Raw genomic sequence first — 17,266 nt, 5'->3', positions numbered from 1 at the left:
GATGCCGGGGCAGTCCGGGAAAGAGCCGAAGCTGTGTGATGGGAAAAGTAACTGATTTCCTTGAACAGATACATGTTTGCGAACAGTGAACACAGTCTAGTCAGTTTCTCTGAACAAGACCATACAGGGCAACAAGTCTCACGAGATCTCGGGCCAAGTTCGAGATTTCGGAATACACTCTCATTGGCTGCGGCATTGCACAGGAGAGCGGACAAGTGGGGAGAGACAGCTGAATCCGTCTAGCAGACAGTCCTGGTAAGCCTTACAGTACATTCTGCTTATCAGTTAATGGATAGCTGTGCCCTCCCGCTAAAGGCAATCTGGAAATCATATACTCTGACCCTTTTCCAGCCACTCCCACCAGTGCACGGGAAAGATCAATGTATGCTTTTCCTATGTGGCCTACAACACGTGGCTGTTAAGCGAGGGTCATTGTTATGCAAAGTAAAAGTCAACCATTCACAACAGTAACAATACACTAATTGCCCTAATTAGATGCAGCATTTCATGAACGAGATCACCCTGATGCGGGTCCCTCGGAGTCACAAAGAGCGGATGCTAAGGGAAGCCCTGCAGAGACCAGGACCATATGCGGCCATGCTTGTGGAGGCGATGATTCCCATCTACATAAGGATGTCCTGGCGCGGAAGAGTGTGCTTCCACGGAGCACCCAAGAAGGCACCTCTCCCCAGGAACCTCCTGTGGAGGCTTTTCGAGGACCTAAATGAGACCTTTCTTGAATTGTCCCTGGAGGATTATTGTTCAATCCCTATATGTGTGGACCTACTTTTCATATAGTTTTTCATTGAAAATTTTATATATAGTATTTCTATTTTTTTATACCTGTTTTATAAAAAATAAATGTTTACATGTTTCTAGCACTTACCGCCTGATCCTTCCCCTGATTCAGAGTCCGGGTTAACGGCCGGGGAGGGTTGGTAGGGGATCTCTGTGAGGGTGATGAAGAGATCCTGGCTGTCAGGGAAAGCGGTTTTGTGTTCGCTGTCGCCTGCGCCGTCCTCCACAGACCCTTCCTCATCTTCCCCATCGGCGAACATCGAGGAGGAACTGTCCAGGTTCACTATGCCATCCACTGAGTCCACGGTCACTGGTGGGGCAGTGGTGGCAGACCCACCTAGAATGGCATGCAGTGCCTCGTAGAAGTGGCATGTCTGGGGCTGGGCTCCGGAGCGTCCGTTTGCCGCTCTGACTTTTTGGTAGCCTTGTCTCAGGTCCTTGATTTTCACGCGGCACTGCATTGCATCCCGGCTGTATCCTTTCTCTATCATTGCTTTGGAGACCTTCTCGAAGGTCTTTGCATTCTGCTTGCTGGAGCGCAGCTCCGACAGCACAGACTCCTCGCCCCACACACCGATCAGATCCAGGACTTCCCGGTCTGTCCATGCTGGGGACCTCTTTCTATTCTTGGATTGGCCGGACTCCTCTGCTGGAGAGCTCTGCATCGTTGCAGGTGCTGCGGAGCTCGCCCCGATGTCCAGCCAGGACGTCAGATTCAAAGTGCCCAGACAGGAAAATGAATTCAAATTTTCCCGGGTCATTTCCTGTGTGGCTGGTCAGAGAATCCAAGCTCGGACTGCTGTCCAGAGCGTCAACAGAGTGGTGCACTGTGGGATAGCTCCCGGAGCTACTAAGTTCGATTTGCATCCACACCTAGCCTAATTCGAGCTAGCCATGTCGAATTTAGCGTTACTCCACCTGTCGGGGTGGAGTACCAAATTTGAACTAAAGAGCCCTCTAGTTCGAATTAAATGGCTTCCTGGTGTGGACAGTTGAGCGGTTAGTTCGAATTAACGCTGCTAAATTCGAATTAAAGTCCTAGTGTAGACCAGGCCTGAGTGATCAAATGACAGGATTCATGAAGAAAATTGTTCTCTGGAAGAATAATCCATTGAGGACAAACTATGAATGTGCAGGAGGTCAGACTAGATGATCACAATGATCCCTTTGACTTTACAGTCTATGAATCCTTCCCATAGCTTTGCAAGTTCCTGGCTGAAAATGAAATTATCCAGCCTCCCATATAGGTGATAGCTGAGCATCTCAGCTGGCTGGAGGAACAGTTTGCATCCTTTCCCCCCAACTAGGAGGTGGCAAAGTAGAGTGGGATGCAAAACCCCTTTCAGTGCAAGCCTGATGCTATGGATTTGCCAACAGCTGACATCGAACAGCTCAGTGAAATTCCTGAAATTGATTCTTGACAGAAATATATGCCCAACTTTCTCCCCCAGAGTTCTGGTTCATTGTCAAGAAGGAATATCCTGCACTCTCAAAACATGCCTTGAAACTCAGGGTTCTGTTTGTATTTGTGTGAAGCTGGATTCAGCCCACTTGCATCCATCAAGTCTCGGTATCAATCTACTCTTGATGTCACATAAGAGATTAGATGTGCAGTTTCTACCCCACCGCTAGACTTTGAGTCACAATGCACAAGCACACATCACACTACAGAGTAACATACTTAATGTGTAAATTCCTTGGATTCCTCAGCCACCATGTTGCTTTGTTGAGGTCACAGGAAACAATAGGTCTCAAAATGTGGTCATGCAGGGAAAAAGTTTAGGAACCCCAGGATTTGTAGGATAGATTTTTGGCAGGTGATGTGGACATAGGCATGTGATCAATTGCATAGGCACATGATGAATGTATTTAGCATATGTCTATTAATTTCTCACATAGAAATCTTCTCTACATGTATGGTATTACTTTTTGTCAAAACTTAATAAAAGTTAGGGACTTAATGAAAAAATATATAAATATAGCAAAGTTTCAAACTTCTGAATCTGAAGCTTCCCCTTCTCCCCCACTCATGCTGTGTATATGACTGTAACCAATAGTACATTGTTTTTTTGCAATTTCATACATAGGTTTTAATTGTCTGAAGCACAATGATAATTTTTTAACAAATAGGCTGCATGAAAATATATTCTTTTGTGTTGTAATTCATTGCAGACTGAAAATTATCCTTTTCCATTCTTTGATTTATTTAGAATCATAGAATATCAGGGTTGGAAGGAACCTCAGAAGGTCATCTAGTCCTGTGGCTAGGCAACAGTTCTACAGAAAAGGACCTAGGGGTTACAGTGGACGAGAAGCTGGATACGAATCAACAGTGTGCCCTTGTTGCCAAGAAGGCTAACAGCATTTTGGGCTGTATAAGTAGAGGCATTGCCAGCAGATGGAGGGATGTGATCATTCCCCTCTATTCGATATTGGTGAGGCCTCATCTGGCATACTGTGTCCAGTTTTGGGCCTCACACTAAAAGAAGGATGTGGAAAAATTGGAAAGAGTCCAGTGGAGAACAACTAAAATTATTAGGGGGCTGGAGCACATGACATATGAGGATTTGTCCTATTATCACTTTTTGCTCTGGTTTTATCTCCATCCTCCATAATTGCACAGTTCTAGGAAGTCCTCCCTACTTTTTCTCACCAGGAAGAAATATGGAAAGTTCTTCTTTATTAATAAAAAAAAGAGCTTGTGGAAGGTAGAAAATTAAAACAGCTATTACTGGAATAGGTGATAAAACATTCACAACATTGCTTAGAATGGAGGAGAGCTGGCTCAGCCAGAGTTCCTGCTGGGGCCTCCCAGGGAGCGCATGTTGCAATTATATAGCACAATGTACAGCACATCATGACAGAAATGAGCCCCTCTCTTACTAAGTAATCTAGACAACACCACTTACAATTCGGAGAGTGACTTTCGCATAAGAGAATTTCCCCTAAAATCAGAGGTTTGACACCGATGCCTTGGGCATCAGGAGAAAGATAGCCACATGTAATATGCCTAATCTGGATTGCTAGTCCACTCTTTTGCCTCAGCAGAACAGAGACTCACTGTCACTTATGCTGAATTGTGCCAAAGAGTGGTGTTTTGTGATGTGCACATCAAAGGGTGTAAGGCTGAAACTAAAACTCATTTTTTTACTTGTGATAAAGGAAAGGACACGAAGTTAGATGTCTTGGGGTGGAAGGACCAGAGCAAAGTTTTCAGCAGAGCTAGCTCCCATTTATACACCTAAATGAAATTAGGAGACTGACTGAGAGCTGTTGGGTCCTGTCCACTTTTGAAAATCTGGCCCCTTAGTTTACATAAGCTTTCAGTGTTTCTCTATTAAAAATACACAACATTATATATGCAGAAGTTCTTTAAAACATTTTAAACAACTTTGAACTCTATTTTTTTAAAGAAAGGTTGTTTGAAAAAATATTTCTTACTATGCCTTAAAATATTAATCATGGTAAAAAGCAAATACATTTGTATTAATAATGCATGCTTTTTGTAGATTTGAAATATACAATCCATTTTAAGTGTATCTATATATACTATATGCTCTTGTGGTAACTAAACTACATTCCAAACTGAGTCAGCTCAGCCATTTTTCTTCATCAATATTAATTCTTCAAGACATTCTTAATCCTCTATATTCCAACTGAATTTGAGAAACACACTCTTAGCTTCCTGCTTTTTCATCCCTGGTATATTTTACTGTGAAAGATTTGAATAAATCAAGTTCTTTTATACAGATTTAGAGCTTCACCACTTGCAATACACTGCTTCAAAGCTTTCCACACAGATAATTTAAAATTCAGTCTAAAATAAAGGATCTTGTAATGACTGCTTTGCAACCTAAAATTACACTGGCACTTACGTTTCCCCAATGAACTAAAAATATTCTTTTGTGCTACACTGTGATATGGTTTCCATATAGTTTGAGTGGTTTGTTTTGCTAGCTTTTTCCTCTCCCCCAAGTCCACGGTTAGCTGTCATCCAGATGTATGCATGAGGGCACCTGTCAAAACACACATATAGGAGTACCCACTTTTCTTCCCCTTGTCAATACATTTGGTATGGGAGGGTGGCTGAGATCCTTTCATACTAGAAATATTTGATAAATATCACATTTCCCCACATAAATGCCTGTATTCCCCCTTGCAATCACTCTTGTTCCTGCCCCTCTCACCACAAAAAACAGGGCATGATCCTTAGCTAGACACAGGGCCGGTGCTACCATTAAGGCGAACTAGGCGGTTGCCTAGGGCGCCAAGATTTAGGGGCACCAAAAAGCGGTGCCCCCAATTTTTTTTTTACAGCAGTTCCTCCCCGAGTGCGCAGTTGCTGCTCCACTTCTCCCGCCTCCCAGGCTTGCAGCACCAATCAGCTGTTTGGCGCCGCAAGCCTGGGAAGGGAGGAGAATTAGAGCGGGGACAGCGTGCTCGGGGAGGACACGGAGCAGAGGTAAGCTGGGGTGGGGAGGTGCTGCACGGCTTCCTGGGGGGCGGAGTGGCTGTGGGAGGGGTGCCTCAGGGCAACGGGGGGAGTTGCCGTGGGGGGGTGCCTCAGGGCGGGGGGGGCGCACAAGGTAGAAGTTTCACCTAGGATGCGAAACTTCCTTGCACTTGGCTAGACACCAAGGCTGATCTCACAATATGACCAATGTCACAATACATTTACACCTTCCAATGTCATGTAAGGACAGAGGCAAGATATAGACTCTGGATCAGATCTTAAGCTGGTGTAAATTCACAACAGTTCAGGAGCGGGCCCTCTATTTCAATATTAGCACTACATTACCAGGTCTTGCTACATTTTAGAGAAGCCAATTCTCCAGCACCAATAGTTTCCATCCATCTTTATAAAGTGCCTATCGCCAAATAAATGCTCTAGAATGCTACAACACTACTAATAGTAAGTATTTTCATTTATTCATCCCCTAAACTTAAACACAATAGGAGGAAATGTCAAAAGATTTTTAGAACAAACCTGAAAGGCTCTGGCTTGCAACCCCAAAGCCCTATAATCAATACTGACTAAAATATAAGAGAAGGATAAGTATGCATTGTCATATTGATGTTTATTGTTAAAAGATCCAGCAAGAAGAAATAAACCTTACCAAAAGGAGGAGACTCTCTCCCATCCTCTAATCCTGAATCTCGTTCCCTGTCTCTCTTTCTGTGTTTGTGTCCACGGTGTCTATGACGTCGGTGACTTTTTCTTCCACCCAGTGGTACATGAACTCCTATGAACAATGTTCGGTGACCTACAAAGAAAGTAACTGTTAAAAAAGTGCACATGGCAAGATACAATGACCTATCATAATACTGAAGCGTTACTGATACACAATTTATTGGTATAGGAGAAAATCCCAATATTGAATTTCCGATGCTACAACGATAGATCCCCTAGAGATTTATATAGAGAGAAAGATAAATTTGGAGTATATTGTAAATTAACAGTAGAAAGATAGATGGATCTTCTGGAATTTCATGCTTAATGAAATTAAATTTGGGCTGGAGTTTTATGCAAGTTGAAGCCATGTATGCACCACGTCCTGCCAACTATCCATATGCAGAACTCTCTGTGAAGTCAATGGAAATTTTGCCAAAAAAATCGTGACAGGACACAAAATCCCTGCACTTCCATAACATACTTTATGTGCCCTATTTACAAATAATTAATGGGTAGGTTAGACTGGTTTTATTTCTACTGATATTTCATTTTAAAAAATGAACATCGTCCATCTAACCACTACACCTATAGTCCTTGGCTGCTGAGTCTGTGGAATTCAATTTTGCTGATCAAGCCCAACGGATTCACACATCTCAATTATATGACACAATAGAATAATAGCATGGTAAATCATTTCAAAGATAAATAATGTAGCATTGTATCACCTGTCAGGGATGGTCTAGATAATACCTAGTCCTGCCTTGAGTGCAGGGGACTGGACTAGATGACTTCTCAAGGTCTCTTCCTGTTCTATGATTTTATGAATCACGAAATGGGACACATATGGGAAAGAAATCTGTCAACTCTTATTACACACTTTAGCCTTCTGAATTCACTTAACAGGAAATATTCTGGTACATGAATTTAGGAGGCTAGAGCACACAGTAAGTCATGACAGATTCCTTTCTTATGTTTGTCCCATTTCATGATACAAGTGATACACTGCCATCATTCAAAAGATTTATTGTGCTATTATTCTGTTATGTCATATGACTGGGATATCTAGAAAGCTATGTTTTTTTCTGAGAAATATATATTTCTCAGATTGTTCACACCAAATGTGTTTTCTTTTCCCCTGGAAAAGAACATAACATAGCTAGTGGATAATTCTGCTTTGCTGCAATCATTTAGCTGTGTCAATCATATGAAAAGGTCAAGTACATTAAGCTGCTGTAGCACGTGATCTGTAATCCCATGGAGACTAGGGGCAGAAAACACAGCAAGGCATCATTTGTCACAGTACATGAAAGAAATTCAAGGCTGACAGGAATTCTCTACAGAAGCAGAAAAAAACAAGCTGGAGAAAAACCTCCTGATACAATATTAAAACGTGGGTTTATGTCTTCAATTTACTCTCTTATATAAATACATTTAGTGGACAATTTGGAAGGCATTGTCAATGATTTAGGAAAAATGTCCTTGCATATTCATGAGATTTTCTGAAGAACAGCCATGACCTGAAGATGAGTATTTATTTGAGCTTTTTCTTTGCTTCTTGTTTAATATTAGGTTTCACTCACAGAAAATGATTTACAGAGAACTGATGCTTTTACATTATCCCAAACCCAGTGCAATCAATAATGTATCAAATAAATAAAAATGTTGCCATAAAGAGAATTTACTATAAAGAACAATAGCAATAATGTATTTCTGAATATTTCCTTGGTAGGTATAATACAGAACTACATGTGAAAGAAAAGGGGCTGCCGTCTCAAAGATTTTAATCATTTCCAAAGGCTCAGAAAAATTACTTATTTTGATTTAGTAATTTAATCAATTCCTGCTGCTTTGTGAAAGGGTGGGCAGGCTTATTCTAGTTTTGTGCCAGTTAACTATTAAGAGAGGGGCTTGATCTGTGAAGTTAGGATTCAAATGCAGCTTCACACTTCACTTTATTTTGAAGATTTAGTATCTGGGGTTTGAATCCAGGCTCATCTCTACTAAATATGTTGGCAAATCAACAGCAAAATTCCAAATGGCTGAACTGCCCAGGTATCCGCTTTATATAGAGAGTAATCTATTTGCATGTAAAAAGGAATTAGGAAACTGACAAACTGAGGGGAATAACAAGAAAACACAACAATGGACCACATTCACATTTGATTTAAGGTTGTGATGTTCCCCAGTGGTACTCAGGGCTGTGAGACACCTCACCACCACCACCTGCCTTTGGCATGAAGCAGTCTTGCCTGATGCTTGCCGTAGCTCACCCAACAGGTTCTAGTCACAGACAAATACTGACTTCCAGGTCTCCACAGACCTCGCCGTCTCTTGTGCAGGCTAGCGTCAGATATACCAAATCCCAAGTCCTTTTGTAGTAACCAGTGCCTGTCACTAGCCGCTCACAGAAAATGGCCAGGTAAGCTGTCTCCAAAGACACTTCTTAGAGACTAAACTTAACTCTAACAAGCTAAAATCCTTTTCTAAAGTAATTTCTCACCTAAAGAAATCTCCCAGCATCATTCAGATGGCCAATACCCAAATTTCGTAAATGCAAAAAGCACCGTCCTTTTTCTTATCCTTCACTGAGGAAGCAAAGAGGTCCTTTTTTCCTTTCTCTTACAGTCCAGTAAACTTTTGAAATGCCCTTTCTGAAGCCTCCCTCACTGCTTGTTCTCTGGTATGCTCTCCCCCTGTTGATTTCACATCCCCGCCCCATCACCCATCAATCTGTTTTTCCTGTTGACTTCACATGCAAATGAGGCTTCCATTGTGCTGGCTTTATAATGCTTAATTTACATGAGAGAAACAGGGATGGGTAAATACACATGCTTTGTCTGGCAGAAAACCTTTCTGTCCACTCTGCCTTGTTACAGACTTTAAAACATAATTTCAACATAAAATCATAGAACTGTAGGACTGGAGGGGACCTTGAGATGTCATTTAGTCCAGCTCCCTGCACTCGAGAGAGGATTAAGTATTATCTAGACCATCTCTGACAGGTGTGTGTCTAACTTGCTCTTAAAAATCTCCAATTATGGAGAGGCCACAACCTCCCTAGGCAATTTATTCCAGTGCTTAACCACCTGACTATTAGGAAGTTTTTCCTAATTTCCAACCTAAATTGCCTTTGCTGTAGTTTAAACCCACTGCTTCTTGTCCTATCCTCAGAGGTTAAGGCAAACAATCTTTCTCCTTCCTCCTCATAACCACCTTTTATGTACTTGAAAACCATTATGTCCTCTCTCAGTCTTCTCTTCTCCAGACTAAACAAACCCATCTTTTTCAATCTTCCCTCATAGATTATGTTTTCTAGACCTTTAATCGTTTTTTGTTGCTCTTTTCTGGACTTTCTCCAATTTGTCCACATCTTTCCTGAAATGTGGTACCCAGAACTGCACACAATACTCTAGCTGAGTCCTAATCAGTGCAGAGTAGAGCAAAGGAATTACTTCTCGTGTCTTGCTTACAACACTCCTGCTAATGCATCCCAAAATGATGTTTGCTTTTTTTTTTGCAACAGTGTTACACTGTTGACTGATATTTAGCTTGTGATCTGCTATGACCCCCAGAGCCCTTTCTGTTGTACTCCTTCCTAGCCAGTCATTTCCACTTTGTATGTGTGCAACTGATTGTTCTTTCCCAAGTGAAGTACTTAGGATGAAATTCAATAAGGACAAATGCAATTTACTTCAGAGCATTTCTCCAGATTGTCCAGATCATTTTGAATTTTAATCCTAACCTCCTAAACACTTGCAACCCCTCCCAGCTTGGTATCACCTGCACATTTTATAAGTGTACTCACTAGGCCATTATCTAAATAATTGGTGAAGATATTGAACAAAACCAGACCCAGAACTTATCCCTGTGGGACCCCACTCAATATGTTCTTCCAGCTTGACTGTGAACCACTAATAACTACTCTCTGAGAATGTTTTTCCATCCAGTTATGCACCCACCTTATAGTAGTTCCACCTAGGTTGTATTTCTCTAGTTTGTTTATGAGAAGGTCATGTGAGACAGTATCAAAAGCCTTACTAAAGTCAAGATATTCCACAATCCCTTATACAGTGTCAGTACATATTATTCACAACAATGTTGATGACCACTGTGTCATGGGCTTTCATTTCATACCTTACAGAAGACCTTTTTGATAAGCACTGTCAAAGCAGCATGTTGGGTGTGGTGAGTTTGTCAAGCCTGATAGGAGAGGCTGACACAGAATATTGAACTGTTTGCCAGCTGGCACCAATGACTCTGTGTCACAAAGGGCAATGGAGTTACACCATGGATGAATTTCAGTGAGTGTAGAAGGGAATCTATGTGAGATTCCAGTAGTGGGATCCTAAGCAAATATGGGGAATCAGGAAATCCACAGGAGAAGTTTGCAGAGACAAGAAGAAGTAACAATTTGCTACAGAAGGCTGAAGGAATGGAAAAAAATAAGTGAAACATCCATGAAGGAAGAATTAAGGAGGCCTGAAGGAGTATAATTACAGGCCAGAAAGAGATAATTTGTGAGGAAAATGAAAATGAGAGGATACTAAAAGGTGATGAGCAGACACTGAGAGACAGATGGGAGAATGAACAGGACAAGTGAAGCAGCCATTACTGCTAACATTTCTCAGTGAAAGATCTTTCAAGCAACTGTAAGCTAATTGAGAAGCTAGTAAAAAAAAAAAATCTCTAATGACACCTGTCAATTGCTGGTATCCTAGATCCCTCTCAGTCAGGCTTCAGTCCAGAGCATGGGAAAAAGTCAGCACGTGTTGCTCTGGTGGATGATTTCTTGCTGTCCATAGGCAAGGGAACTACACCCATCCTGCTGGGCCACTCTGGAAGATTTTTTTCCATATGAGAGAATTTTTACAGGAGCTGAACTCCAGACCTTGGAACTTAGATCGAAGACTCAAAAATGACCATGAACCTCACCACTATTCAAATTAAATGCAAATTAATTTCTTCAGTTTGGTTTTCTCTTGAGTTCTCTGAACTCACCCAGTCACAGAAAACACACACACACACACACACCTAAAAAAATTCAAATCCCCAATTGATCAATAGTTCTACTTGCAAAGTGAGGAACTCATTACTCAGTGTAAGATAGTGGTAGAATCAAGACCTTTGAGGTTAATGGATTCAAGAGTAGTAAGCAGCTTGGACTCATAAAAAGAGAATCTTGCCCATCAAACTTGATTGTTTTTCAAGACAGAATTAGAGTGGATATGGTAAAATTCTAGTGGCTGTAATGTATGTGGATTTTAATAAAGAATTTGATAAATTGACTCATGAAATCTTAATTGAAAGTTCATTTAAATCTGTTAGGATAAAAGCCCCGTCATGTGAACTGAAAACTATATAAAAAGCACTGTAAACAAATTTAAATGATAAATGCCAGTGTTCTGAGTTGTGGGAGGTCTAGTGGGGTACTGCAGGGACTCGTGTTAAAGCCAGTCTTATTTAACATCTTCATTAATGATCTGGAAGAGGGAATAAACAACACATTCATGTCATTTGCAAGTTGAGAATACAAACACAAATGAGAACAAATGGACCTATAAAAACTACAGATCAGGACAGAAAACAATAAATGACATTTAGCTTAGAAAAAAGTCAAGTTAGCACATTATGAGAAAAATAATCTGAAACACATACTCAAAGGAAGGAAGAATCCCAGAAACCAGTAATGATGAAAGAGGTAGTTGGATCCATTGATACAATCTGATGAAGGTTTCAAAAATTTAAATTATCCCTGCTGATAATAAACATGTACAATTCCTGGTCATGCAACTGCATGACCTCCTATTGATGTTATAACTGTTGCATCACTAAGTTGCTGCCAGTGTTTCTATTATTATTATTTCAAAGACCTATTTCCAGAGAGGCTCAATGAAGGACTAGGGCCTATGGCCGAATCTTCCATACATGTAGTGTGGACTCCTACATTGTTGTCAGTCCCAAGAGTCAACAAGCCCCCCATGCCAGTGTAAAGGTCCACACAAAAGCAACTATTTGAATCACAGCCAACGTGCTACAAGTACAGACTATGGGTGAAATCTTGGCCCCACTGAAGTCAATGACAAAACTCTCATTGATGTCAATAAGAGCAGGATTTCACCAGGCAAGTTCAAGACTGTAAAATTTCATATTTTTTAGCCAAAGGTAACAATAACTACATTTATTAGAAGCAACATAAAACATGTGGCTGAAACTGGCAAAAGTTTAAAGAAAAAGGAACATATGGCCTAATCTTAGATTTATTGAAGCAAATGACAAAACACCCAATGGGGCCTGGATTTGGCCCTTAAGGAATAATAATCAATTGTTCAGGACCTATTTCAATATTCTTTAAGAGCCAAATCCAGCCCTCATTGTGTGTTTTTCCATTGATTTCATTAGCATTATGATGCCACGAAAACATTCCCCAACTGTGTCCCATTGTGTTTGGACATAGGGGAGCCAGGTCTAATTCCACTCTCAGTTGTGTGCGTATAGCACCTTGCACAATGTCCTCACCATTGCTAATCGGGGCCTGTGTGTACTATGGTAATATACAAGATTGCTACAAATAATCAGTTTACACTGTTGTAATCCCAAATTTGGCCTGTTATCTTTAATTTTGAATTTCTTGTGTTATGTAGGTTTAAGCTACAACCTAAATGACACTCATGTTTATGTACCTTGATTTGTTTGCTTGGACTTTTTTGAACAGTCATATCAAGTTAAGGATGCTATTATGAACAGTTCACAGAGTTTATACGTTATTCTTACATTCTTGTATAAACTGCAAATCTAATAGCAGACAAGTGATTACAACACATTAGTTAAACAAAGCACACAAATATGTATACTTACAACATTTTTCTCACCAAGAGTATAGAATTAAATGTCTGAAGTAACCTAAGTAATTACCGCACCAGCCAATCCAATTAATTCAGTGACAATGTATGAAACTACAAGTGACACCAGTACATGTGCAAGTAGATAATATTGCCCCTATATCCTGACATCCATTTTTATTTAGAAACTCTATTAAATTAAATGAGAGTTCTACTTATCAAATGATTGCAGGCTACAGTCCCATCTGACCTAGGACTTTTTGAAACAGTCAGTACTATCTAGATTATTAGGGTTTGCACTATGTAGTACCATCTCCCATGGACTGAACAAAGATTGCCTACATCATTGGTTAAGTCCCATGAAGGGTTTTACCTTTTAAGTCACCACCATAAAAAATAGACATTGCTCAAGGTACACAATGTATATTAAAAGGAGGCTCTTCTTTTTTTAAAATGACCCACACTTTTAAAAATGATAGTGCAAATGATCAATCATGGCTTGTTTAATTTTTTATTAATTATTTATTATATTATATTGCTTGGTTTGGCCCCCAAGGAACCCTCCTGCCTTTCCTAAGGAGAAACTCTACCTTATGCTAGAACTTATTGTTTTTCTTATGTCACCAGCCTATCTTGAGGCCAGGTACATGTTGGGACAGTCTAAAGGGAAGAAATACAGACTGCTCTCACTGAAGAAGGTGTTCAGGAAGATGACAAGAGCGCCTGTACTTCTCCTTCCACCTGGGAGAAATAACTTTTACTTTTTTAAAGTTGCAGTGACTATTAGTGACTATATTGCAACTTGAAAATTAGAATGAGTTTAGCAGAGCTAATCACACAATTTGCCTAATCCTGCATGTTTTACCCAGACAAAACTCCCATTGAAACCAATGGGAGTTTTGCCTATAACTGCAATCGCCTTGCATCCGAAGAAGTGGGTATTCACCCACGAAAGCTCATGCTGCAAAACGTCTGTTAGTCTATAAGGTGCCACAGGATTCTTTGCTGCTTCTGCAATCCTGCAAAGACTCACACTCATGCTAAAACTTAAGCATGCAAGTAGATCCATAGACTTCAGTAGGTCTACTCATGCTAAATTTAAGCACATGTGTAAGTCTTTGAAATATTGGGACCGAAGATCAGGCCCAATACATTTTAAGATAGAATCTCTCTGGGAAACTAAATTAGTATACATGGGATATAGACAGGATAACAATTTAATCAAGAAATACTGTAGGATAAGTTGATCCGCTCTGAAATGTCACTTTCACACAATGCTACAAATACACTGTTAGACTGTATAATTAAAAATGAACATTCTTAATCAGGTTTTAGATGGCTGGGAAACAAAAAACACAAAGTATACTGTTAAATCTATGCACTGAAAACATAAGAGGCTTTGGCCACTTGTGGTTTATCTTCAAAGTATTAAACAGTTTTTTATGCAAAATAATTTTAGGGATTAAAGAAATAATTTTCATTTTTATAAAATACTATTTTTTAATTTTTACAGGATTATACCAAATATAGTGAATGGGAGCCCATTCTATATCATAACTCAGATTTAATAACTTTCAGGAAGGAGGAAAAATGTATAATCAGGGCTTTCCCAAACTTTTTAGGAAAGGGTGAGAAGGGGAATGGAAACAAAATATCAGAAAGTTTTGAAATGTGGCTTGAAACAGAATATATTATTTTTTCATATAGATTTTAAGGCCAAGAAGGGACCATTATAATCATCTAATCTGACCACCTGTGTAACACAGGCCATAGAACTTCCCTGCATTAATTCCTGCTTCAAATCCAGTAACTGTGATTGAAGTAGAGCACATCTTTTAGAAAAACATCCAATCTTGATTTAAAGATTTCCAGTGATGGAGAATCTACCACAACCCTTGGTAAGTTGTTCCAATAGTTATGGTAATTAGCCTGTTAAAAACTTGTGCCTTATTTCTAGTTTGAATTTGTCTACGTTCTGCCACTGGATCTTGTTATACCTTTTCTGCTAGACTGAAGAACACTATCACATTTCTGTTCCTCTTATAGGTACACAGACTGTGATCAAGTCACTCAAACTTCTTTTTGATAAACTCAGGATTGAGCTCCTTGAGTCACTCTCTCAAAGGCATATTTTCCAATCTTTTAATCATTCTCCTATCTCTTCTCTGGACCCTCTTTAAATTTTCAGCATCCTTCGTGGCATGTAGACACCAGAACTGGACACAGTATTTTCATCAATGCCAAAATACATTTTTAAAATACATTTTAATTTTAATTTGATAAAATCTAAGGTCAAATTAAAATCAGAGAAAGGCTTTTTAAGTGGATGGAAAATTACTTGTTTGAAACACAAGCAACCCAATAGCAATCTAACTACAGGATAGGCAACTTTAGAACTGAAAACTACACTTTCTACCCTCTAAAGGTGGTAGATGTTACTTTTGAGAAACAACTTTCACAGCTAGGCATTCTGGGTCTTCTAATTATGGAGCTGGGGCCTGGGTGGCTAACCTCATTCATGCACTAGATGAAATAGAATATACGAGAATTTAGTAAGTGCCACAAATTCCATTTAAAGTCATTTGTAGTTAAGTGATTAAATCCCATGGACACTTATGAAAATCCCACCAAAATAGGTTGCAAATATCTAAGACTGCAGTAGGGTAAAAATGATGAAATATATGCAAAGCCTTTAATAACAAATATAGAAGGACTAAGATATTTTTGCTTCACAACACCCACTTAGTAATATAGAAAGTATAGAAAAGGTTTGGCAAAAAGAACATGCATGTAGAACACATTCCTCTCTGAGGAAATGGCTCAGCACATGAAAGCCTGGCTCTTTTGCTCAAGCTATAGAGACTCACTTTTCCAGACCTAGAGAATCCCTGGTGGCAGGCAAGGTATGGGCCTCAGACAGGGAGCATTTACTCTGACCAGACGAAGCATGTAACCCAGTGATCAGTGCATATGATGTGTCCACCTCTGCCTGAGCCACAGACAATGTGAGTCTCTTACAGTCCCCACCTATTGGGCCTAGCTGTTTAGCTTGATTTGTAGACACCCAGGCATTCAGGTCTGGAGGTCACTAGTGTTGGTCAGGATAGTGGTAGTCACATAGAGGACCTGTAGAAAACAGGGCTTTTGCAGCATCTCCAAAATATTAATAGATGTAGGCTCTAGCGGTCTGTGTGTGGAAGAAACACATTCCAGAGTTGAGATGCCAGCTTATAGCAAAGAGGCGCAGCTCAAGTGACTCTGGTGACTGCAGAAGAAATAGCATTGCATGATTAGAGAGAGCAAGTCTTTCAGGTAACTTGTTCTTAAACCATTTAGGGAATTATAGATGGGAACCAATAGGTTGAACTCCCCCCAAAGCGAATAGGCCTTAGCAGTTAGAACTGGTCCAATGCAATTTTGCAGTCTTCCTGAAAATTAACAGTAGATACAAAATTCTTTGAAAATTAACTGACAATGAATAGTTAAGAATAACATCTTTGTTTTTCTTATGGGAGAATGAGTGACTATGTTGGAATGTGTAGGAATTCAGAGTGCACGATTCATTTTTCACTATTGTAGTGCAGCTGGGAAGTGAAGTTAAAGAGAGGAGTAAGCACAAGAGGCATAGCTTGCTAAAGCAACATTTTATGAAGCTTCTCCCAGAACAAACTAAATTTACAAAAACATTTGCAACAATGTTGCCATGCTGTAATTTGTGAAGAACAGACAAACAAAACTCACAAAATTCTCAGTGAAGACAAATATTCAACACCCTACTCTCTTAAAGGTAAGGATGGGAGAAATGGCATAGAAAAATTAAGACCCATAGCCCTGATCCATAAATGCATTTAAGCACATGCTGAACATTAAGCACAGGAATAGTCCCACTGAAGCCATTAAAGTTAAGTACATACTTAAGTGCATTGCTGGACCATGGTCCATCCCACCAAACCTATTCCTTGACTTATTCATACAGTTTCTCAGGTTTGGGCTGGATAAGAAATCCTCTCTCCTATTCTAAATACACTCCTTTTCTGCTTCCCTATATCCCTCCAAATGAATCACTGTGCATGCTGCCATGCTAAGAGATCAACTCTAATAACCTGCTAGATGAGAAACAGAAAATGATAAACAAAACAGTCATTATTACAGCAGAAACAGAATGTAAAATAATCCTCTTAGATACACATGCGCAGTTCCCGCTGAAGATGTGTATATCAAAGAGAGGAGAATTTGACCCATATTTCTAATTTAGCAACAAATGCAAATGCAACATATTACCAATAGAACTGTGTGCTCAAAGATGAATATATTCTGATGCCTCATGTTACAATTTTTTATATCAATTACTCTAATGTTATGCAATTTGGCCATATTAATTGTATCAAAGAGTTTGTTAAAATCTAAGAGAGATTCTAATAACTAATTAATAACAGAATATGAAAATGTCACCAAG

At 39.7% G+C, this 17,266-nt stretch overlaps 1 protein-coding gene across 1 annotated transcript in view; it reads right to left on the bottom strand.

Moving 5' to 3' along the window:
• Positions 1-17,266, bottom strand: part of SLC4A10 (solute carrier family 4 member 10) — a 191,642-nt gene that overhangs the window by 131,742 nt on the left and 42,634 nt on the right. The window contains exon 3 of the mRNA XM_045033036.1: positions 5,916-6,062. Within this exon, the coding sequence (XP_044888971.1) occupies positions 5,916-6,062 (147 nt within the window). The remainder of the gene's footprint in view (positions 1-5,915; positions 6,063-17,266) is intronic.

The sequence above is a fragment of the Mauremys mutica genome, chromosome 10, assembly GCF_020497125.1.
Source record: "Mauremys mutica isolate MM-2020 ecotype Southern chromosome 10, ASM2049712v1, whole genome shotgun sequence".
Classification (NCBI taxonomy): domain Eukaryota; kingdom Metazoa; phylum Chordata; order Testudines; family Geoemydidae; genus Mauremys; species Mauremys mutica.
Note: the sequence above shows the minus strand (reverse complement) of the source record. Positions and strands in the feature narration are given on the sequence as shown.